At 41.3% G+C, this 23926-nt stretch overlaps 2 protein-coding genes and 1 long non-coding RNA gene across 9 annotated transcripts in view; 2 read left to right on the forward strand and 1 right to left on the reverse strand.

The window, feature by feature from the left end:
- Nucleotides 1-585: 585 nt before the first annotated feature.
- On the forward strand, nucleotides 586-5181 carry zgc:101100 (uncharacterized protein LOC445169 homolog). Of its 2 annotated transcripts, XM_035647346.2 has the most exons (4): nucleotides 586-892; nucleotides 1491-1662; nucleotides 3134-3309; nucleotides 3878-5180. In XM_035647346.2, the coding sequence occupies exons 2-4, from the start codon at nucleotides 1500-1502 to the stop codon at nucleotides 4373-4375; spliced, it is 837 nt and encodes a 278-aa protein (XP_035503239.1). In that variant the 5' UTR covers nucleotides 586-892; nucleotides 1491-1499; the 3' UTR covers nucleotides 4376-5180. The 2 variants fall into 2 exon arrangements, with proteins under 2 accessions (XP_035503239.1, XP_047192654.1); XM_047336698.1 differs by lacking the exon at nucleotides 586-892 and having other exon boundaries at nucleotides 986-1662; nucleotides 3878-5181.
- LOC118318056 lies at nucleotides 1530-7000 on the reverse strand. Its single transcript, XR_004795609.2, has 3 exons — nucleotides 6522-7000; nucleotides 3847-4440; nucleotides 1530-1678 (listed from the first exon to the last, which is right to left on the reverse strand). It is a non-coding gene; the product is annotated as an uncharacterized LOC118318056 (long non-coding RNA).
- The window catches only part of csnk1g2b (casein kinase 1, gamma 2b), a 34557-nt gene continuing 16614 nt past the window's right edge, over nucleotides 5984-23926 (forward strand). For 4 of the 6 annotated variants that reach the window (XM_035647339.2, XM_035647337.2, XM_035647336.2 and 1 more), the window contains exons 1-3: nucleotides 5984-6140; nucleotides 9356-10164; nucleotides 23513-23582. In XM_035647339.2, coding sequence (XP_035503232.1) covers nucleotides 9937-10164; nucleotides 23513-23582 — 298 coding nt within the window. In that variant the 5' untranslated portion in view covers nucleotides 5984-6140; nucleotides 9356-9936. Of the gene's footprint in view, nucleotides 6141-6259; nucleotides 6428-7121; nucleotides 7215-9355; nucleotides 10165-23512; nucleotides 23583-23926 lie in introns of those variants that run through there. The other 2 variants (XM_047336695.1, XM_047336696.1) reach the window with 2 other exon arrangements.

Below are 23926 nucleotides of genomic sequence, written 5' to 3' on the forward strand. Positions count from 1 at the left end.
GCAGCTGTCAGATAATTGTTAGAAAAAGGGTTTTTACTTCTGCAATATGGTGCAAAAACAGAAGAAGCTGTGGGCCGACACAGGCACTACAGTGTTGTGATGAATGGTCTTTTACTCTACACCAATGGAGAGTGGTTTATAGGTCCTGTTGGTGCCTGTAAAATGATAAGCTGCCACGGGAGGACTTCGTTTTGGGGACAATTTGAGGTTTTTTTTCTCTCTCTCCCTTGGAAAAAAAAAGAAAAAGAAGCTTCCTCATTTAGCTCAGCTGCATCTTAAGAAATTGCTCTCATGGAACAGGCTCCAGATTAACTTCACACGGTGACAGTTCATGGGCAAAATATGGAGCCTGTTAGCAAAACAAACCCCTCGGAGAAGCCCCCCTCTGTCACCGGCAGCGGTGTGGGAGAAAAGGGGGCTGCGAAGGGAGAGGACAATCAAAGGCTGTTATTTTAATCTGTCCTGCCTCGGAGATTAGCCGACCACATTGTTTTAATTGTTTTAACGGGAGGGAATGAAACGCTCGCTTATAGGGGGGGGGGGGGGGGGGGGGTCCTTGGCATAAATCTCTCAAGTTCAATAGTTTCAAAAACTTGAGCCCCTTGCAGCCCCCCTCTCTTCCCTCATCCCACCTAATCCCGGCTAATACCTTTCTTTCTATTGGCTAATGGCTGAGGGGAGCCTGGGTAAATGCTTCTTAAATAGTCGTGGGTGAGAATGGGTTTCTGGGGAACGAGATCCGTGGCACGACAAAGAGCAGAGCTGCTGCTGTGCGAGGATACAAGGCCCGAAAGTAGCAGGACTGGGAATTACTGGACTACACAGCTCGACCCGTCGTGCGTAATTACGCACCGGGATCTCAGGCGTTCTGCTCGGGGGTTCCAGATCTCAGGTAAACGGCCGAGGACTTACACACCTGCCTTTAAATATAAACATATATATATATATGTTTTCATCAGCGAAACTGACTGAGGGATGAGGGAACAGTTCTGCTGTGTGTTACTTGTGTGGTGGATATCATATGACATATGTTCAATAATGCAATGAGTTTACATCCAAACTTGTATATAAAAGAAATAAGAAACCCCCTTAACACAATGTTTCGGTATTATGCAAACTTTATCCATTATAAAAATTTGAGCTTACAGTCTGAACGGTGACTAATGAAGGAGAACATACAAAATAGAGGGAATCTTCAGACCTATGTTTGTTCCTCTGATAGTTCATTCTCACTTTCTATTTCTCGCTTATCAGTTTTATCAAGTTTTAAAAAAGGAAAAACATGTTCACTCATTCATTTGTCAGATTTGCTGCCTTGTCCCCGGGAGATTAACCCCAATCTTAATTATCAAGTGAGGCTATTAAAAAAAAACAGTTTCAGGACAGAATGTACAGAATTGAAACGCTTTAATGTCTCCTCCACATCCATATATTCTTTTAAAAAAAATACACCCTTCAGTCAGCTGAATTAATACTTCTGTTTTCCCAAGATTCACACTATGAACTCGATGAATTTCTGCGGGACGTCCGGCGGCGGTGTGTACCTGCACGGCGTCAACTCCATGCTGTTCGACCTGCACCACCAGATGGCGGAGCAGTACCACGCGTACTCCGCCGCGGGGCCCGCGGTCCACAACCTCTCTGTGGCCGAGAGGCTGGCAGGTGGGTCCCCGGGGTCCTGCTCACAGCCACAACGTGACAAAGAGGAATGTTAGAAGCTTCTGGAACCATTGAGGCACTAGTTTTAAAGAATACAATTCAACATGTAACATTGACTTATTTACAATATACAAACACACTATATGCAAACTTTTGTGTGCTATATGGACATTGGCGGAGTTGCATTTTTTTCCACTCCTCGTCCAAAAGGCCTCCTCCTCTCAGGGACTAGTGGGGGTTGAGAGTGTAGAGGTCACATGTGAGTCGGTGGGGTCACATGAGTCATGGTGTGATTAAGCCGCCTGGGGAGGGTTGAGAGATCTCAACTGACCAACTTAGTACCCAGTAAGAAAAGAAAGAGGGGCAACAGTGGACAGTAAATCTAAATCTATATGCTCAAGAAAAGTAAAAAGGTTACTTTTAAATCCCCCTAAAGATTAGTGTCTTTCATATACATCAACACGTGTGAGGTCTTTGAAATATCATTTTTATTAATGAAACTAACCAACAGTATATGAGATAGTTGAAATTAGATCCACCTCAACTAACTACAATGTTATACAGTTATAATAATTAGATAATATAATGTATAATCTTGTACCACTTACAGGGGGGGCATTTTTCTGCACCATATGTTCACTCCAGAAAATAAAGGACATGTTGCTGGTAATAGTTTTATTATACAATGTCTAATAATATTCACACCCCCACTTCATAAAAAGGGGTAAACAATGATCTATTATGACTTTCATAACCTACAATATAAACTAAAACAAATGTGGGTTTGGAGATGCCTGCCTCAGAAGACTTTACTTTCAGATATACGTGATGCATGTGATGCAAATTTCACTACTAAAGACTAATGTGCATATGTGAAGATTTGTTTTAGTCTCAAAAAAGAAAAGGTTGAACTTCATGCAACACATTAAAAAGGTTCATAGTTAAAATGAGAACTGAGTATAGAGGACCACAAGTGTCATGGAAACAGCTGCAAAATATTTAATTTATTAATGTCTATTTGGACCATCATTTTTTATGATAAATCATTTTACCATTGAATTTATTGATCCATGTACAAACAGACTAAGTATTTCATCAACTGATATTTTAATGTAGTATATATATATATGTTAATTAGTATAAAATAATTTACAAATGAAGCATTAATTCATCAATAACTAGTCAAAATAAAGAAAAAGAGGTGGAATTTCAACATTATCAATTAAAAAATGCAGCTTAAAGAGAGACATAACTAACTGAAATTAATTCATCATACAGGTTTTAATCATGGCATTGAAATGAACAACTCTTTTCACTGCTTTTTTTCATTTTAGCATCAATTCTTAGGGTTTTGGTCCTGCTTTGGTAAAAAAAAAAAAAAAGCTTTTAAATTTTTTAATTCTGTAGACCCTCTAATGACTCAGATATTATATTTTAATGATTTTTTTCTCTTTCTCTCTTTCTGTCCTGCCAGAGCTGATTCTGGAGGCTCGCTATGGGAACCAGCAGAAGCAGCGGCGCAGCCGCACGGCGTTCACCGTGTCCCAGTTGCAGGCTCTGGAGAAAGCCTTCCAACAGACGCAGTACCCAGATGTCGGCATGAGAGAGAGGCTGGCTGTTTGCATCAACCTGCCCGAGGCTCGCATTCAGGTGAGAGCGCACATCCACCCAGAACCCGACTGTAAACCTGACTCCAACACTGCATGACAGTGGCTGTTGGTTAATGGTGAACAGTAGCCGGAAAGTATGGACGAATAAAACCCTGCTACCTACCCCTACCTATTGATATCGATATTAATTCCCAATCATGTAAATTTAATGAGGTGAAGAAAGTGTTTAATATGAGGAGTGTGTGTGTGTGTGTGTGTGTGTGTGTGTGTGTGTGTAGCTGAATGGTGTATATACTGGTTACAGTATATAATTGTCTTTCTGTACATGAATAAATTATACTAATGGAGCAGTTATGCAAAAAATCAGACTTAAAATCTTGCTATTTTCTGCTGCCTTTTACTGTTATGTTTTAATTTTAATCTAGTTTTTATACAATTTTTAGTTCATCAGGTTTGCTTCCAAATCTTAAATGCACCTTTTTTTAAATTTAGTCTTTTAAAGTTTGTTTCCAGTTTTTTCTAAATTTTAAATGTCTATACAAAGCCCTTGGAAATTGCCTGAAATCAATAAACTTACCATATAGTTCTTTAATCTCTCTCTCTTGCAGGTGTGGTTCAAGAACAGGAGGGCAAAGTTTCGTAAAGATCAGAAGTGCTCCTCGCTCTCCAGAGACAGCAGTCTGGAGGAGACGTCGCATCGCAGGAAGGTGGGACCGGAGGAAGCCGAGACTGAAGACAAACAGGACGTCGTCACATCATGCACCGACAGCAACATCCCTCCTCGACCTCCTCCTCCTCCTCATGTTAGGGATGTTTGCCCTCCTCTCGCTGCCTCAGACTCTGAAATCTCACGGAGCTCGCTCCGACTTCACTCCCCTCCACTTTTCCCTTTCATGAGGGGGGAGCGCTTCAGCCACCCACCTCACCCGCCTGTTGTGGGAGTGCTGTCCACCGAGCTCGCCCTCCCACCGGTGTTCTGGCCCATCATACAACAGCACGGCTCGGCCCTGGGGGTTCCACCATCGTCAGTGACTAAAAACTGTAGCCTGTCCCTTCAGACCGCTTGTTCCAGTAAAGCCGTACTTCACCATCACCTGGGGCTGTAATGGACTTGTACACCTGGCAAACACGGCCAGAAGTTTCCCTTTCTGGTGGAACACCTGAAGAAATCCTGTGTGGGAGAAGAAAGGGCAATAAAGGCAAAGAGGCACCTACTGCCTTGTTCGTGCACAACAGACAGTGAAAAGAATATGATTTTTTATAAGAAGCATCTTACTGAATGCCTGTCTGTCTAAAGCAATGCATAAGCTGTACAGTCACATATTTTCAGAGGAAGACAAAGTCTAATTTGGGTCTGCTTTAAATAACAGCTATAGTTTGGTTTCAGCTTGCCCGGGGTTATGAGTTTGCTGAAAGGAGGCGGTTGTTTGTTCCATCACAGACAACAAGCCAAAAAGCGGCGTTAGCACCACATTTAAAGATTCTCTCCTTCAGCATTATTTAGCAGGCGACAGTGCCAAGAAGCTACATGGTAATAATGACGAGAGAAAAGCTCCTCATCGTAACGAAGCACTGTAAAAATACAAATGTGAAATAAACTTATTTGTGCTAAATTTCCTGTTTACTAGATGTTTGTTGTCACACCGGTAACACACGTACAATCATGTGAAAAGCTTGTTGACAGAAGAAAAGGAAAACCAGGAAATCTTCATGTCTGAGATATATGAAAAACTGAGAGTTTATTCCTATCAACCAACCAGTTGATTAATTGTAAAATCATTAAATTGACATTTTTATTATAGATTGAGTGAAATCTTCAGTTTGTGATGGAAAAGATGAACAAAGCGTCAATAGTTGTTAAATAAATGTGGTTTAAATTCCACATCAGTTTAAAAACAAATCCGTGTGTCATTTGGTGACGTACGGTATTTGAAGCGGTAATTGATTCTGATAGTGTTCAACCTGTGGCATAAATAAAAATCCATGTTTGAGTAGATCATATTCGAGGCAACAATTGCTCTATTTTGTGTTAAATTGTCAAAATAAAGAACAGAGTTGTGAGGCTCACGTTTACTGGGTTGCAGATGATTTAATGTCTTCACAACATCTTAACTTCACTTGCGTGAAAAAGTTAAAATTTGTCAAACAAGTGGATGACAATCTGGTCTGGTGCAGGTATACAGGTATATTCAGCATGATATTGTCACTCACACCTAAGTGATGGATAATTTCGTTCTTTAAAGAGTGGTAAACGATGATCTATGATGACTGTAATAAGCTACAATATAAACTTTAAAAAATGAGGGTTTGGAGGTTCCTACCTCAGAAGACTTAACTTTCATATATACCTGTGATTCATGTGACGCAACTTACACTACTAGAGAGACGTTTGAGCTGAAAAAGAATAAAAGGTTGAACTTAATTCAACAAATCAAAGAGCTGAAAAGGTTCAAATGAAAACTGAGCGTAGTTAACTCAAACTTCGTAAAGGACCACAAGTGACACGGAAACAGTGACTGACTTTATAAAACAAACCAAAAAGTCACGTGTGGCTCAAATCCTCTTCCATATACTTCCTTGATTCATAAACATAATGAAGAGTTCACATTTGTCAAACAGGTCGAACGGGCCCTGTGGTCCAGGCGCAGATGTGCAGCGGCGGCTGCGCTGCGCCTGATGTTCTTGATCTATTCACCAAACCAGTTGCGTCCGTTTTCCGGCGTAGCGCAGTGACGCGGTGCCTCGGCGGCCTTAAAGGGACAGCGGCCCAATCATAGCAACTTGACGACGAGAGAAATGAGGAGAAGAAATCCACGAAGGGAAACACAAACATGACTCCGACTGGGTGTCGGTCGCAGTCGTTTTGAAAAGGTAACACACTCCGCTCCTCCGACTGATATTCAGTCGACAGTTGTTGTTGGTTTTTTTGTTTGTTGTTGTTGTTCTTTTTTTAAAGCGACGACTCAACGTCCTCGCTGGTGTTCCGTGTGCTAGCTTGCTAAGTGGCTAGCTGTCGTGCTAAGCGGTAAGCGATCCCCGGCTGCTGCCGCTGGCGAGCCGAGTGTCGCTTGTTCGGGATTAAGGAGTTGCCCCCGGCCAGTGGGCAGCGGGATGAAAGACATGGCTGGGATGTGAACGGAAGAGACGACCACGCTCAGGTGAAACGAAATAAGCCCTTTACTCGAATGTTACTCCAGCACGAGTAGCCTCGTCGACCAGGGGGACGGTGTTATTAAGCGGTCACAAACTCACCAGCTAGCATGGCTGATGTCGACCAGCGACTCTGTGATGCTCGCGTCCCGTCGTCGACTTGTTCCCTTTGTGATCGTTGTCAGCCCACGAACACTTGGCCGGGTTGTTGTGTTTGCTCCCCGGACCGCTTGACGTTCCGTCGGGTTTTTAATCGGGCGTCGGAGGGGCCGAGAGAGAGGAACGGTGGTTTTTGGTGGCTGCTAGCCAGGCTAGCTGTGTGTGTGAGGCATGCCGACTCGGCTACAACATGAGGCAAAACCTCTGTCTTTAGATTAATGTCCCCGTCGTTGCTGCATTTATATTTATATATATATATGTATAACACAAGAAAACGGGATAAAACCCAATTGGGGCACGACCCAACGTGATCACGCCGACCCGAGCTGACTAACTATAACGCGAGGATAGCCTGGAACATTTGGCCTTGTCCGCCGAACTAGCTGGTGTAACGTTGCTGTCTGAACGCACGTTTCGACAGGGTGAAGCTCGTACGATTTATATATTCTATACGTCATCTCGTATCCGGAAACAAATGGAGTGCTAACGTGGGAAGAGAGAGAGAGAGAGTGGAGTCGGGGGGGGGCAGGTACTTTGGATCAGCCGATAACTCACGCTACATGACAGCTGCCAGGTCGGTAGCCACAGTTAGCCTCCAGCTAGCCATTGACACAAGCTCCAGAAGAAAAGAGGCAGGTATAGGGGGACACATTTTTACAAATCTGGTGCGATGCTCCACTGTTCTAATGTTGAGTGGAACCTCTTGGTTCTGAGTTGGACTCATTACTGGAACGTTGGCGAGAAATCGGTTCCTGCGTCGTGTTGGTGCTAGCTAGCTAGCTAGTGTCGTCGGAGCCTCTGTTCTGCCTCAAAACGTTGCTTCTTTTTTTTTCCATTTCTGTACGTGTGATGTCGTTCACAGTGCTGGTCGTGTCTGTGTGTGTAAAAGGGCCACTTCAGCACTTGTGTATCTACTCGCTTTGTGTGTGTGTGTGTGTGCTTTTTAAAAATAGCCTGGCGGCTACAACAAACAGCTGATATGAAAAAACAATATGCAACTTCCTGAAATGATGGTAGCGTCAGTATAATGGCCAACATTGCCAATGGGTTTCCTGAGGCAATACGTGACTAAGATCTGAGCTGCACCTCTTGTGTTGTCACATAGTCCAACACCACCACACTGTTTCATTTGAAATACTTTCAACTAGAGTTCGTGTGGGGCTTGGTCTCCTCTCCATCTCGTGCAGGAGCGCCATGTTCACAAGGAAGACATGTCAGTGGTAATGATTGACTGCACGCCCAGCTTATAAATGTGCTCTCTGTTTTTTTTTTTTCCACAGTCTGTGCTGTCTGCAGTGGTCAGATTACAGACAGATTTTTTCTGTGATCTTTGTGGGCTGCGTGTGTTAACATTACCCACACATGCGTATCAAATCGTGTCAGACTTTTCAGTATCCTGTGTAATTCGAATACAGGCCCTCGAGAAAATGTCATCCCTGCAATTGTTTGTCGAACACATTTACATGTACAACAGATTTAAAATCACAACAGCATTTTATGGGTGCGTGATTTTTATACATTTCAAAGAGCGTTAGATAGACTTCACTCATCATCGGCATACCTATGACCGACGTTGTTGTATTTTAGTCCTGTGGTGATTTCTTGGTCTGTCAGATACAGGCTGAGCTAGCAGCAGACTAGACTGACTGTATGCAAATCCTCTTCAGTAATATGCCTTCCAATGATGCAGATGTTATGATGAGATGAGGCATTACAGCAGCCATTGATCCGTGTAAGTGCCTTTCCATAAGGAAAAATAAGCTGCCCATTGCTAGTGCCTGCATTACCTGCTCCTCCCAGCACCACCAACATCTCAGCTCATGGACATGGGGGAGTTAGGAGAGCAGAGACATCTGCATGTGATTGTTTTCAAAAAGCTGCACAGAGATGGTCAAATTACACTCGGATGTCGGTTTTGCACAGGCATACACAATAGTGTGGGTAGTCTGCTATTTTATCACTTTCTTACTTTTTTTGCCCCGTTAAACACCCATATTCAAGTGAATGCACGTTTGTATTTGTTTCTAATCCTGGCCTTTGCCTTTTTTTACTGTCCGGTTCTCTGTTTATGTGAGCATTTACACACCAGCGAAAGCTGTTGAAGAACAAGCCTGAAACCTATCTCAGTGTTTCATAACATTAGATAGGAATGTCTCGTTTATTAAAATACAACTTTGTAATCTACAAAAATGACAGCCAAATATTATGTGTTAATAGCAAAAGAAAACCGTTTCACATCTGAGGTCCTTCTTTTGAATAATTAGCCTACGCTCATATTGATTGCTTTATCGTGTTTGCCTTGCACTGGTTTGGAACAAGATCTCATTTCAGCTCTGGTAAGGAATAGCAACAGTAGACATAATTTGATCTTCATGAAAAAGTCCCCCCCTCCGAAAATTTTAATCTCGTTATGGCCATGAAGAGTTGTGGGAATAGATGATTTAGTTAAAAAAATAAAATAAATATATATATATATATATATATATATATACACATACACATTTTTGGTTGCATGAATTGCTTCACAGATAATACATATACAGTATAGTATTTGACAGTGAAAGTGTTGAATGTGGTCACTGGAGAGGCAATCTCACTTACAATTATTAAACAGAATGTTGTTGAAAACAGGCCACACAATATTCTAAACTTCAGAAATGAGTGAGGTTTGTCTGCCAAGCTCAAGTGTGACAGATGATCCGGACTCTACATGGCACACATGAAACTCGGCATCATAACCCATGGTTTGATTTCTGTCTGTTTTTTTACTTTTGCAGATATCCAGTACAACAAACCCAGTCCTCCTCCTCGTGGCTGTTTTCTCTCTACTCTGGGTTGCCTCGTCTATTGTGGCCCTGCAACATGGAGTCTAACCACTGTTTCACCGAAGGCTGACCAGAAGGAATGAGGCACTCCAGGAGATGTTCCCAAGTAGCCTTGTGGATGCAGTAGCCGGGATTCGGAGTGCTTTTTTATGACTAGTATTGTATGCGTGTCTGTGGGCACAGCCTAGCTAGCATAACCTGCCTATTCCTCGGGCAGGGAAATGCTACTCTGAGACTGGTGCTGGAGAAACACGCAAGAAAGGACCCCGTCTGACAAACGAGGAACACAAAGAGAAAAAGGGAAGCCCTCTGACAAAAAGTTTGTCTTTTTGACAAACTTCAGCTGTAGTCTGAGCTCATTTTCTCAATGGTCTTGTGAACCATTGCACATTTTAGCAGCGACACCTTTCCTCTGTCTTGTGAGATTTGTCTTCCTCCCTCTCTCTAAAGCATCCTCTTGTCATTGTTATTGGCATTTCTATGGTTTGCATGGCTGGAGAATAACCGTGGAGAGGCCAGGGTATCACAAGCTTATGGATTTTGACAAGAGAGGGGGCAAGGGAGAGACAGAGGAAGGGAAAAAAATGTCTAAGACAGCAGGCAGCAGGACTGGACATGGGGGCCGGAGTTCGGGGACCAATTCTGGAGTTCTTATGGTCGGCCCAAACTTCCGTGTGGGCAAAAAAATTGGCTGCGGGAACTTTGGAGAGCTGCGGCTGGGAAAAAATCTCTATACTAATGAATATGTCGCCATCAAATTGGTAAGTGCATCCTCAAGGTTGGTTTATGGACTCCATGAAAGGACCACACCATTGTTCTCGTACATCTCCAATTTCAATCGACATCCTACATGAAGATTCCTACACACCAAATGTTTATTTTGGCGTTTTAGCAGCAGGGGTTTATTTCATTATGCAGCAGAATCTCTTTTGACTCTTTGACCTTAGTGACAGACACAGGAAGTACATTTTCCCACAGCTTTGTCTCATGTAGTGTAAATGAGTCAACCATGTTCTCCTTTTGTTTATGAAAGAGATGATGAAGTGTAAGCTCAGATTAGCCCCGGATTTGAAAATGTTTTCTCATAGAAACAGGCATTTCTTTACAGCATCTGTGACAGCTGAAACATTTTTAGTTCCTTGAAATTGGGTCTAAACAACTACTGAAGCTAACTTCCTGTGCTTGATGCCTCAAAGGCTTTTATAAAGCAATTGTCTTTGTAAAAACAGAATTTTCAAAATTCACCCCTTCCCTGTGTTCCTCAGTCAAATCATGTGGAAGCTCTTCCTCTAATAAGCATACACAAGACCTTATGAGCAATCAATAATTGACTGCCTTTTTGTTTTGTGTCAGCATGAAAGCTTTTTTTCCAGAGCAACTGGTCTTGTAGCATTTAGACTGAACCACATTAAATGTCAAGTCTTGTTTTTTTTTTTACCGATTGTTAGATTTTCAGGCAGCGGATGACTGCTCACAGCTCAACCATTTTATTTGCACATAAATCTCTCTCTAAATCTCTTTTTCTTTGCTACAAATGCATTGCCACTTGATCCCTTGCAGGTATTTTGTTTTTCTCTGACAAAGACTCGATGTAAGCAAGGCCCAGCTCCGACTCTAGGCCAATAGTCATGTTGAAACTAATGGAAACCAAGCGTCATCTCCACTACAGCTACACTGGTCTGTATATGATTATCCCTACATTTGTATCTCTCAGGGAGGTCATTATCTCCGAACGGGCATCCATTGAAGGCCTTTGCTAACCACATAGAAGGCAGAGGTTGGCAAACAGCTGTAATTGCAGTTCTCCTCCTTGCTGAAATTTTTATAGTTGTGCTCCCTGCCTCCCCTCTTCCCTGTGAACCCTCCCATCTGTTTGGGTATTTTTATCGCCATGGTGTCCAGCTATATCTGGATCTGGCGTTAGGACCATAACAACACTCCATGGATCTTGTGGCCCAGTGATCCCATGCATTTAGGAAGTTCGCTAATGGTGTAAACACGGCCCCGCTAATAGAGAGTAGTAATAGTGAGTTTGTGAGGAATCAGGTTTATTCAGGATTTCATTTCGAGGACTAATTTCAGATGGACATGGAGCTAAAACGATGACTCAAATTGGTTCCTTTAATTATCTCTTACTCTTACTAATAATAATAATAATAATAATATATTTCATTTTCAAAGCACTTTTCATGAACCCAAAGCGCTGGTATTATATTCCATTTATAGTCTTATTGCTTTCTCTGCAGTACCTCTTTAAAATGTGTTTATCACATATTGACACGTGACTCATTTATCATAGCAGCCCTTTGCCTGAACTGGATAGTCAGTATTTTTACTGAGGGACTTTGGATTTATGGATTTATTATATCACTGAAAAAACACGTCTTTGACTTCTTCTTGACATTTATTTCACCTCTAATAGAGACAATTGAGGGGAAATATTAGTTAATTAATCTACTGAAAAATGATTGTTGAAGTCTTTTCTTTTAAAAGTTATGATACCAAACAGAATATCTAATGGGTTTTGGGCTGTTGGTTGGTCAATTCAAACATACTCTTTCAAATTATCATCTGGTCATTGAAGTCAAGCAGGGCCAACATATAAACACTTAACTTATCATCTGTTGGGTCTCAGTCAATCATTACTTTCTGACTGGTTGACAAAAGGAAATCAATCAAGCAGTAATATTGTAGAGTTAAACCTTACTCAAATAGAAAATCATATTTTTTGGGGTTGGTTAAACCAAATAAAGATGGTGTCATGAATTGTAGCTGTTCGGCTTTATAGTGTTGCACATAGTGTGTGAAGTGTTGAGCTGGCGCGTTATGTGCTTGTTTACCGACTCAGCGAGTCGGAAAATTGGGAGGAGCCTGTTTGCACCTGGGATAAAGGTGAATGCCAGTGTTTCCCTGCCTTGCCGCATGACCGCAGAGACGGAGATACACGGCAGGCCACCGCTCTGGGTTCTCCGGCTGTGGCTCTTGAGCTGCCGTGAATGTTGCTGCGAAAAGCAAGCGAGAAGTGGGGAAACTGAAAGATGGTCTTTGTAAGCAGGCCTTGTCGACACAGTGGTTCACAGTCTTTAGGTTCAGCTTGGTGCTTTCTCACACTGACAAAACGCCTGTGTGATGGAGGCAGGGCCGTATAGCCGCTGCTGTAAGTACACTGCAGGATTTACTCCCAAGGGGAGATCCCTGTGCCTTAAAGAAACAGCAGCATTTAGTGTCAGCCTGCTGTTATGGCTCACTGTGGAAACCAGCACCCATCATCCTCATTTAAAGGGTAAAGAGACACCACCGTCTCTACAATACACTCCCTGGCATGATGACATAAAGTTATTCTTTATTTTAGTTTGCTCCCTCTTATTTTAAGATACTCTCTTCAGGGTTTTGTCTTATTAAGGTCGTCTGCCCCCTCTTTAACAGCATTGTTTTTTTTGCCTCTGTTGCAAGGTGCTTGCACGCTCCTGTCATCCATCCATGTTTTCACTGACATTTCTATTTGTCCACTCTGTTAACAGCTAGCGTTACTAACTTAACAGTTTGTATTTCATTACAGCCCCTTGTCGGGGATATAAGAGGCGCCTGTGAGATATACCGTCTGCGCAGCTGGTGTTATCAGTGATTAATAACAAACCAGTTGGGGGCTCCTCTTTGTTGTGATGACTATCTTTGACTATCACAATGGCTGTAATAATTTTTCCATTGTGGCAGGAGAACACTAAGTGAGTGTTATAGCGTCGAGACTTATTGTTCGACATGGTGCTCCTTATAGCTCAGGGAGAGGGAGCTGCTACTGGGAGATGTGCACAGTAACCACAGAGACTTTACTGTGCATTGTGTGCCAGGCAGCCATGTATGGTCAGAACAGAGTTTTACCTTGTTTATGTCGACAGTGTTTGTTCAAAACAAGCATAGACCTTGGACTGGAAAATTAGATTGTCTTTTACCACCCAAAAATACAGGCGTCTTAGATTTAGCCTGCGACCTCAATTGCTCCGGCTGAAATGACAGTATCACAGGCGGACTTTATCTGCCAAAGCTAATCAGGGTTGATTCCAGAAGTTGGCCAAACATCAAAATTTTGGTTTTGGTTGTGGGCAGACTTGGAAATGTTTTGTGCTGATGTCTGTACCGTTCACTCTCGAAGATAAAGAAACAGTATTCGTTCTTTAACAGTGCTAGAAGAAGCCTGAATATTGGGCTTACAGTAAGTTTGTTAACATGCGATATGTAGCAATATGTAAAACATGTTTACAGGATCCTTTTTTAAAACAGAGATTCCACTATATTGCTATCAAGAAGACCCGTTACTATGCCGTCTTTGCTTGTTTACACAGAACTGGATAAAACCAGTCAAATGCCGCTGCAGGGTGTGACTTTTAAATTACGGCCGTTAAAGCGGCCGTTTTGGAATCAGACGCATGACGTGTAACTCAACAGCGCCAGCAACTGTGCCACAACGGCGGCTCTCCCGTTAAAGTATTTCATATGATATGTATGTATCCACATAATGCCAATAATCTGTATGGTATTTGTACCGTATGTATGGTGAAGGGTGGATTGTCTCTGACAGACTTATTTTTTTCTCTCTACCTGAGTCACCGATGCAGAGGCGTTGGTGTGAGGCACATCATTTGGGCGAAGCCACTCACAGTGACGGTCATTCGTGATAAGTGGAAGAATAAAATCTGAGGTGTTGTATCAAACTCTCTTGTCTGTCTGCCACTTTAGCTTAATAAGCATCTCTTGTTGCAGTCTTTACTCAGCAGCTTACACCAGCTCGCCGTCAGGCAGTAATCGAAGGACTGTGGAGGCACAAAAGCTCTATCAGCATGTTTGGCTGCAAAGTGTCATTCTGATGATTTTTTGTTCCTCCCTTTGGTGTTTGGGCTCTGCAGAGAGCGTGCTGGGCAGACTGAATGAATAAATCCTTGGATTTCAACATTAGGGGTTGGCAATGTGATGATTTTATGTTGTTATCGCTCTTGACGAGGTTCACAATCATTGTGATGTTTTGTGAACTTTACACTCATGTTACACTTTAGGCTTTTAGCTGGTGTCATGTATTGTTGCCGGTTACATAAATGTCATGTGACTTGATTTGATTCTGCATACTAGCACGTCTTTGAGTGTTTGTTTTTTTTGGGGACTGCCAGAAGTTCCCAAGGTGAAGATGTGGAAAGGTGGATGGAATAGGCACAATGTTTTCCACCATTTGTGAGAGGAACAGGTAGAACAGATGGCTTTACCAAAAGGGCAGTCAATTAGAAATCCTCTGCACTAGCAGAACATAGTCAATGGTGCGACCGCACAACAGCTGTCCATTTAACAAAACAGCACTCAACGGTGTCATGAAAGAGCACTGTGATAAGGTGATCAAGTCAAAAAAAGACGCACTTATCTCGCAAATGAAAGTCGGTTAAATGTAGGCGATTATACAACGGTTTGAAACATGTTTCATGGTTTCTCTTCATGGCTGGAATTCTGCAATATTAAAGGGGCCATGTTGGCTGTTTATAAAAAGTACAAATAATTGACTCTGGAACCCCAGAAAAAAGATGTATAAAGGTGCGTCTACACCGAACGCGAATATTTCGCACGAGTCAATTACATACAAAGTCAATGCAAAGACAGGACTAGGCACGATTTTCGCGTCACTTGCGCTGGGCGAAATTTGCGTCATTTGCTTCACTCGCTTGAGTTGAAATATTTGAACTCGAGCGAAATTAGCGCTGAGATCCTCCCTACATCACTGTTGTCAGACGTCTTGACGTATCAGAAATGGAGGATTAAAACTATTGCCGCTGTATGTGGGCACCCAAAGCTTTTGGGCACGAGTCTCTATTTGTATCGTGACTGGGTGAAGAAGGAGAGGGCTGTGCAGAAAGTGAGCGAGGAAGATGGACACTGAATTTAGCCCCAGTTTTCACAACCCCTTTGTGTTGCTTTCCCCATCGGCATTCCTGTCTGCCTTTTTAAACCTAACAGTTCATTTTTCTTTGTGTGTGTGTGTGTGTGTCTGTGTCTGTGTTTGTTCGGAGGAGGTTTGTTGGAGAAAGGAAGACCAGGCAATTATTCACGTAAATTCGCAAAACTTTGCGTCAAGTCTGGTGTGAACACACCATAATACATCCCCTTAAAGCAGTTAACACTGACACTGTACAGTATTTGTCTTATATTCTCTAGATTATGTGATGTTCGAGGCTTTAGTGTTAACTCACAAGTTTCTCACATTTTCTCTTTTTGTGATATTGGTGACTGCCATGAATTTACACATTACTACACTACACTTAACTTTCTTTATAGCATCAAATTTGAAGTGGTAAACTAGAGCCAAAACAACCAAACCAGAATCAGATGACGGTAATTTAAAAAGAGCCGAAGCCAAATTGACCTCGGGTCTATTTTGAGTTTGCTTAGCAGGACAAAATGGCAAGGTCTGAGGTTGGAATTAAAGCAGGTTCATACCAAGGAAGAAAATTAAGTTATGTTGCTGAAAGGCCTGGGTTTGACAGGACATGTAGGTCAGAACAGATGGAGCAGGATAGTGACACGCTCTTTTTTGTGTGTGTAGTTTGAAACAATAGGCCTTTAGCACACCAGACATTACGCAAATACTAATAATAGGGTTGTGTGCTGGCTCACTGACGAGGCTTGTTAACACAATTAAAAGGAACAAAGCCATTGTTTATGTTAAATACACCTGTCCTGCTATAAGTCAAAATTTATGAAATTCAGCTTTAATTTCAGGGTATAACAGCCACATCAGTTGGATGGTAGGATTTTTACCCCTTATTACACATACACCCATTTTTTTGGGGAGCAACAAGTCTCGGACTAAAGTTTGGAAGGAAACGCAGATTGATTATCTGCCAGGCCTGTTCTCAAGCCATCCTTCATTCCTGCTTGGTTAAAAAGGAATTTGCCTTCATACATTTTTCATCCTTTTTGGGTGTGACACTCTTGATGCGGAACATTTGCATTTTAGCCTCATTGTTGTGTATAAAACCTTATATATGTTTAACAATTGAACTAACTTGCTGTCCCAGTATTTAGTGACTGTACAGTGTCATTACTCTGAGCCGTGTCAGGACCCAAGAGAACAATTTATACGTCAAAGTTAAACAAATCAGTGAGCACACAGTACAAGACATTATATTTACGCTACGCCTCGCTCCTGCGTTGAATGACAAAGGAGACTTGCCTCTCGGGTTAATGACTGTGGAACTCCCCATGACTGTGTTGATCACTGGCATCATTGTGCTGCTGTGTTTGCCCTCCTCGGACTATAGCAGCTGAGTTCAGCACATTTTGAAAGAGCCAGTCTAATTTTCAGACTTTTAAAACCTGTGAAATTTACCAATAGCGTGCAAAAGGACTGCTGTAGGGTTTTTGGAATTAATGGGTGAAAAATTCAGATACATCAAGTTGAAGCTTTTTCAAGTTGCATAGTCAATACCTATTTCCAGGAATGTTGTAGTTTTTGATCACAGTGCATTTCAGTCTTGACTGTTAACAATGCCGTAACTTAATACGCCACTAATTGCCGTGTTACTGTCTGTGCATTAATTGAGTTATACCACACTTCTCTCACAGCTTTTCACAGGTAGCACAATTTTGAACAAAAAGATATTAATCACCTGGCGCTAAATCATGACCATAATTGCTGCAGAACATACAGTTTATGTCTATTTCTGGCTTATTCAAGCAGTGACTGATCGTCACACTAGGTTTCGGGAGGCAGCTGATGGCTCATCTGGGCATGTTGAATCTGAGCTGAAACTGGAGAAGTGCTGGACACCGGCCAGCTGTTGCTCTGAGCATTCACTCCTTAACGCCACCTCCCAACCACAGACACCTATGATCATACAGACACCCCCCCACACCCCTCCCCCTTTAATCTTTTCCATTTGTCTCAGTCTCTCAGATAGTGTCATTAATACCAAATAGAGATGCATAATGTTGACATTTGAGTGGTTCCGTTTAAGATGAGATCAGTCACATTGCCAGTTGCATTTTGTGAAATGGTTTACTGGGAGTCAGGAAAAGGTCAGGGTCTATTCTGGTCCCCACACATAATGCTGGTTCTGTTGCCTTGGACATGGCACACATAGGACATACCCATGCTGCATATCACCCTGTTTTTTTTATTAAACAACACAGACGTTGATTCATGTCTTACACTATCGTTTTACTGTTATTATTATGCAGGTTCTCATTAACTGGGGTCAAAGGACGGTCTCATCATGACATGGCGCCACTTGTCTAGTAAGATAATACAGCAATATCACAGATAGCCCAGTTTTCCCCTTCTGTAGTGAATGATTATTATTATTCGTAGTAGCATGCATGCACGCACTCACTCATTTACCCACTCACTCAGTCACTTCATTATCAGAAGTGTAAGAAAAATTAGTCCGCAAAATCACATTTGTTTGTTTTTCATTTATAATTCATAGTTTAAATTTTGACCAGATATTGGATATGCAAAGTATTTACGCTGTGACTGTGGTTTATTGCTGTTGTGTGTCTTTTATTTTCCACCCTTCTATGTTCCTCTGATTACATCTTATCATGTAAAGTTTTCCATTTTCCTCTTTTTCTCGTCCAGTCACCAAGGTTAAGGCTGATCTTTCTCAGCTGTGTCGGAGCAGAGATCAGATTTAGACTAGATGACCTCATATGCAGAGTTGGTTAATCCCAGCAAGAGGACTTTATGTGGGGTTGATGGCTTGCTCCATCCCCACAAGTCTAGGGAGGCTACCACAGGTTGAAATACAGAAACCACGACCTAATCCACGATGACATAATCACATATTTGTACAAGCTTCAAGTGTTTGATTCTAAGCAGGATCCTTGAAATGGCCTGTAATGTTTCATCTCGCACCAACCCCTGCGACAGGATTTGATCTTACGAGAGCAGTATTTGCTGGTAGCGATATCATCAACAGATCTGTAAGCCTTTTAGCTGTGAGTGGCAGATGATATAGTCCGTTATCACTATCTCTGTGTCCCTCTTTGTCAACTGTCCCTGCAGTCTTTGTCGAAGCCAGCCAATCATGGTGGCTGATAGAATAGATCATATGTACAGATTGGCCTTTGTGCTTTGGAAAAAGATGGCGCAATTTTTTTGATCGTGATGTTTCATTTTTATCAGCACAACAAATGTAAATGTCGGATCAATATGCTAGAAACCACACTTCTTGCTCCATTTGAGCACTGATTTTAGTAGTATGTAAATTAGAATTACAGACGGATCCACAATGATCAACAAACTATAAGTGAACCCACGTTAGAAGAACAGTTCCTGATGCAGGCAACATCCACACTACTACGTTCTGTTTCTGTAATGAAGCAACTGACTACAGATTAGATAATGGCCGTTCTAGACACACATTTATATTTGCTGTGTGAATGCTGATTGGTGGCAGAGCAGTGATGTCACCCACTGTGGCTCTGGGAAAATCACTGAACAGCGATTGGCTGAAAAACAAAGCAGAACAAAGCACCGTGTGTGACGTCTCTGCATTTCAGCTAATCAGCGTTGAGTGCAGAAAAAGCTCAACTCAATCAGAAATGGCTAAATACAGACAAACTTGGATTCCTGGAATTATAATTTCAGGAATCTGGAAGTATGATAATATAATTATAAATAGCCACACACATAATAACATGTAAAACTACAGTGATTAGTTTATTGATCCATTAGTTGATTGAAATAACTTATAACCAATTAATGGATTCAGTCATTAATTTAAGCATTCATTTCTTCCAGGCTCTCAAATAAGAATATCAACTGATTTTCTTTAACATATCTGATTGTCGATGTATCTTTGTTCAACCATTGAAGTCTGGGAAGTTGCAATGTGATTTTGAGATAAATAGATAGATTTACTTTATTGATCCTAAACTGTACTTTTATAATAGTTCATGACATTTCATAGGTTAATCCTTAATTGATTGGCAAAAAAAAGTATTTGGTAGGTTAAGTGGTCATGAAAGTTATTGCTTGCAGCCCTAGTAACATGTACTGTACTTCATGTATGTTTTGTCATTCTATTGGCAAACAGACATAGACTGATAGACTTAAAATATCTGGCCTTATTGTTAATTGTGATTATTATTGTTTTTAACAGAATACAGAAAAATATACAAATAAGGATACATTATTGTTTGGTAGTTTCCTCCAGTACAAGTTTCTTGGCAGCTTTTGCTGGACGATATTACCGTGCTCCTTGTGAACCTGCAATTGGAATTCAGGTCTTGTTGGTCTCGCAAGATCCAACACACAAAGACAGTTTGGTGTCGGATACGTCGAATCGAGATTCATGGAAACACGGGACAGCTGCAGTGTGGAACAGCTGAGGTGGAGAGGTTACTGTAGCAGCAGGTCGGACATGAGAGGGCCCTTCTAGCCTGCGGGTCAGCTGTCCTCGACACAGGCCTGCAAACTTGGCAAAAAGCTGCTATCTGCATGACACCACACAGGGTGACCACATGCTCCCCTCCACTAGAGCTATGTGTTATACACAAGATGATATTCTGAAATGTGTCTTGTGAGAGGAATCTAGAAAAAGCTGTTTCGCTTCCATTGAATCTTGGAAAATGCTGCAGCGCTGTCTGCATGTGCAGTACAGATGAAGGGAGTGAGGGGAACGTAGTACAAATAAACCCTTAATGCATATTGTTTCTGCAGGGGCAGCCCGTGTCATGGGAGAGCTCGCTCATTTTGAGAGTGTCTGTCCAGAGAGCAGATCAACAAAATATCTGATTCGTGAAGGAGCTGAGAAAAGTCCTTGTCATATACAAAAATGTTACATCAGACATCGGCCCTGGTCATTTACACAGCCATAGCTTAGCCCATCTGCTGGGAAGAGAGAGGCCTCCTAAGTACGTAAAGCTGCCATAAGCCTCTGTTTCCTATTGTAAGCTGTTTTAAAGGGTCCTGCGGGTTGGTGCCATCTGCTTTTACTCATTATTTATATATTTTATACATTCTTCCCCTCTCCTCCCTGGCATGGCCTGACTTGTGTGAGACGTGCTCATTGTCCTGTGTTCATGTGGGAGGTGGATGACGCTACAGCAGTTTCCCACTCCGCCTCTCAGACCGGTCACGTGTCTTCCTCCCACCGGCCTCTCCTCCTCTCTGCTGCCTACTCTCCTCCACTCACTTTCTGCTTCCTCGAATACACAGCAGCTCCTTACTTCTCTGGCAGTCTTCCTTGTTGGCATCATGTGGGAGCGTGATGCTGAAATTCTCATTTATTTCCCCATAAATTGAAGAAAAACACGTTTGTGTACTGTGTGAGATCATAGTTTTTTGTTGGGATGTCTTGAACTTACATTTGTTTTCTCTTTTGCCCATATTGGCATCATCATGTGGGAAGAGGAGTATGCATCTGCTCTCCCATCAGTTGTAGAAAAGCCTGTTTGTATTTGCATCATCGTTATCCTGTCATCTTTATTACATGTGACTACTTGACAAAAACTTGACAACTGTCTGAACTACTACTGCTACTCATTTTTTTGTTAGTGTAAATGAATATTGCTGGTAAAGGTAACATTTCCCCAAATGGCCTACATTTTGCATTCACATTAAAACATATTTATTTTGTGCTGTGTTATAGTGTTGAAATAGTACATTAACCGGAGATGAGCACATCACAGCAAAGTATAACAGGAATATGTCGTGGGTCGATGATGCAGTCAGAATATAGTGGATGGTTATGTAAGACTTGAAACACTGAACATTTAAATACTGGGCAAGTGGAAAAACAAAGAAATGTTGAGACTTTCTGAGTTCTGTCTTTATATATAGATCAATAATTGTAATGGCTGTTATTGTTTTGTAGAAGGCAGACAGAGTAAAATGAGGATTGTCTGTGGTTTCAAATCGATGTCAGGGATATTTTGGCGCAGGCCTGAAGTAAAGGGAGGTTGGTCACTTCCTTTTATTTTTTTTACCACCTTCTGATGACACTAAAACTAAAACCTCATAAAATGATTTTGGACTGAGAACTGTCATCGCATCGCGAAAGGATGAAAAGTCCCTCGCTGTGTTGAACACGGCTCACACTCTGTGTCCACTCCTACGTACTGGCAGGCCACTGAAAGTGATCCTGATTTGATAAAGGCCTAATGGAGTGTATGTGGGAGCTTAACAGCCTTTCGGCTTTCAGTTTATGTAATTTAAAAAGGAGTGCTTTGGAATTAGATGCACATGGGAAACAGCTTTTAAGATTAAATCTCGCCTCAAGCACCTCTTGAGAATTTGCATGGCAAAATAAAGTTTGAGGCATTCTTGTATTTTTGTTTGTTTGGTTGCAGTTTAATATACACGGGCTAACTTCACTTTCATAAACAAATGACTATTTTCACTAGTGATTAATTTGCTGATTATTTTCTACATTGTTCAATTCAACGCTTCATCTATGAAATCTGGAAAAAGAAAAAGTTTGTTTTTATTACCCCCAGCCAAAAATTGTGGTTTTGAATGTCTCCTACAGAACAAACCCCCAAATTCTCACATTTGAGAAACTGGAATCAGCGAATATTTGGCTTTTGGGCTTGAAATATGACTGAAACCATTATTGGATTATCAAAAAAGTTGTGATTGATTCTTTTATTCATTGTTGCAGCTCTGCGTGTCACTGTTGTACTTACACGCAGACGATCACCACTTAAAGATGTATATCTTGTGATAAGCAGTTCCATGTTGTCAGTCTGTTTGACAAACAGTGAACCTGTGAATTTTTTGTGCGGTGAGATCACATACAAATTCAATGCAAACACGGGTGACGCGAATAACGCAAAAACACAACATTTTCACTTCACTCGCTTGAGTTGAAATATTTGAATTTGAGTGACGCAATGTCGGAAAGCCAAATACAGTCATCTGCGTCTGTCTCCGAAAGGGAATTGGGTGAATATTCGTCGATTGTGTTTAAACAATCCTGCGGCTAAAATCACATGAGTGATGTGATTAACATACCATTATGAACTGGTTGGCAGTGTGTGAAAAGGAGACTGCATACTGACACATACTGGAGAAGGGCTTTAACACACACTACCGAAGATTAAGGATAGGATTTAAGTGGGTGTGTGTTTGTTGTCTCCTCTTCACGTTTGTCCATAATGCCCTTGTCATCATGAGAGTGGGGCTAATCAGATTACATTTTAGGTTATAAAGCCGAAGCTAGTGATATACTGAGCAATATGTCCCGGTGGGTTGACCATCAGCCATGTCATCACTAAAGCCTGCTGTTCACCAGCTGGAACTACTCTTTATCCTCTCACATCCCACAGGTCTGACCTGGGACCTAATCAAACTTCTGTTATGCCTCAAAATAAGGAAAAGCATTGTACTGTAGGTATTTCAATTAATTACAGGCTGAGGTAATCACAAAACTTTACTCACTAAGACTACAACACATTAATTTCTACACCTGTGTTGTTGTGCTGAATCTATAATTTCCCCTCACTGTGTGAAAACCATGCAAGTAACAAAAACTTTTTTCTTTTTTTTGTCATTGATACACCACGCTTCGTTGTCTTCATCGAGAATCATTTTCCTTGTAGAATGAACTGAGCCAAACAACCACTGTGTCATTGTAGATAAAGCAGAATGTCTGCAGGTCTTGAAAGGCCTTAAAAAGCTTTGAATGTGTTAAGTCTTAGAATTTGATCTACAAATGTCTCAAATAGTTTTTCTTGATATAGTTATTGGCAGTAATGTTACTTATTAAATGTTTTATTGTGGCATTATTAAAACAAACTATTTTCCTGGAAGAGAGGAAAAGGGTACCATGAACAAATAAGTATTTATTATTTTTTTATCAATCCATCCATCCATCCATCTGTCCATTTTCTGCTGTTGGTCTAGGTCCTGGTCATGTTTAATGGTTAAGTAATTATATTAGAAACTACTGTTATTGTTCAGACAATAATGTGAATAAATATTGCAAAATTTATGTCCAAGGTAAGTAGAATTACATACATACGTGCATTAAAAGTAATGAAAGTATCAATGAAAAGCAGATTTATTTTAATGCAGAAGCCTGTAAAGAATGTTGACATTGTACGTTTCTCTCTCTCTCTCTCTTTCAGGAACCTATAAAGTCCAGGGCGCCACAGCTCCATTTGGAGTATAGATTTTACAAACAGTTGGGAAATTCAGGTAAGCGAGATGTCGACTGTAGAGTCTAGACACTGATAAACAACAACATAATGATTGGCTGTCTGTGAACGGGCCTTTTTACAGTAGATTGGGTTGGAAGGAATGACTGGTATTTAATTCATCAAATGGAAGGGGAAATATCAGTGTCCATATTAGTGTGGACAAGGCCTAAGTCATTTAATGTTTTAACACTGTTTTCATGTGAAAATGACTTTGACTTATGTTTTCAGGTTATTTTTGTTTTGATGTAGAAATATTATCACAATGATTTTAATATCAGTTTTATTTAGTTTAATTGGCAATGGGTGTGGAAGACTTGATCAGGTTGCAGTGTGAGTGCAACC

Source organism: Scophthalmus maximus, chromosome 13, assembly GCF_022379125.1.
Source record: "Scophthalmus maximus strain ysfricsl-2021 chromosome 13, ASM2237912v1, whole genome shotgun sequence".
In the NCBI taxonomy this organism is placed as follows: domain Eukaryota; kingdom Metazoa; phylum Chordata; class Actinopteri; order Pleuronectiformes; family Scophthalmidae; genus Scophthalmus; species Scophthalmus maximus.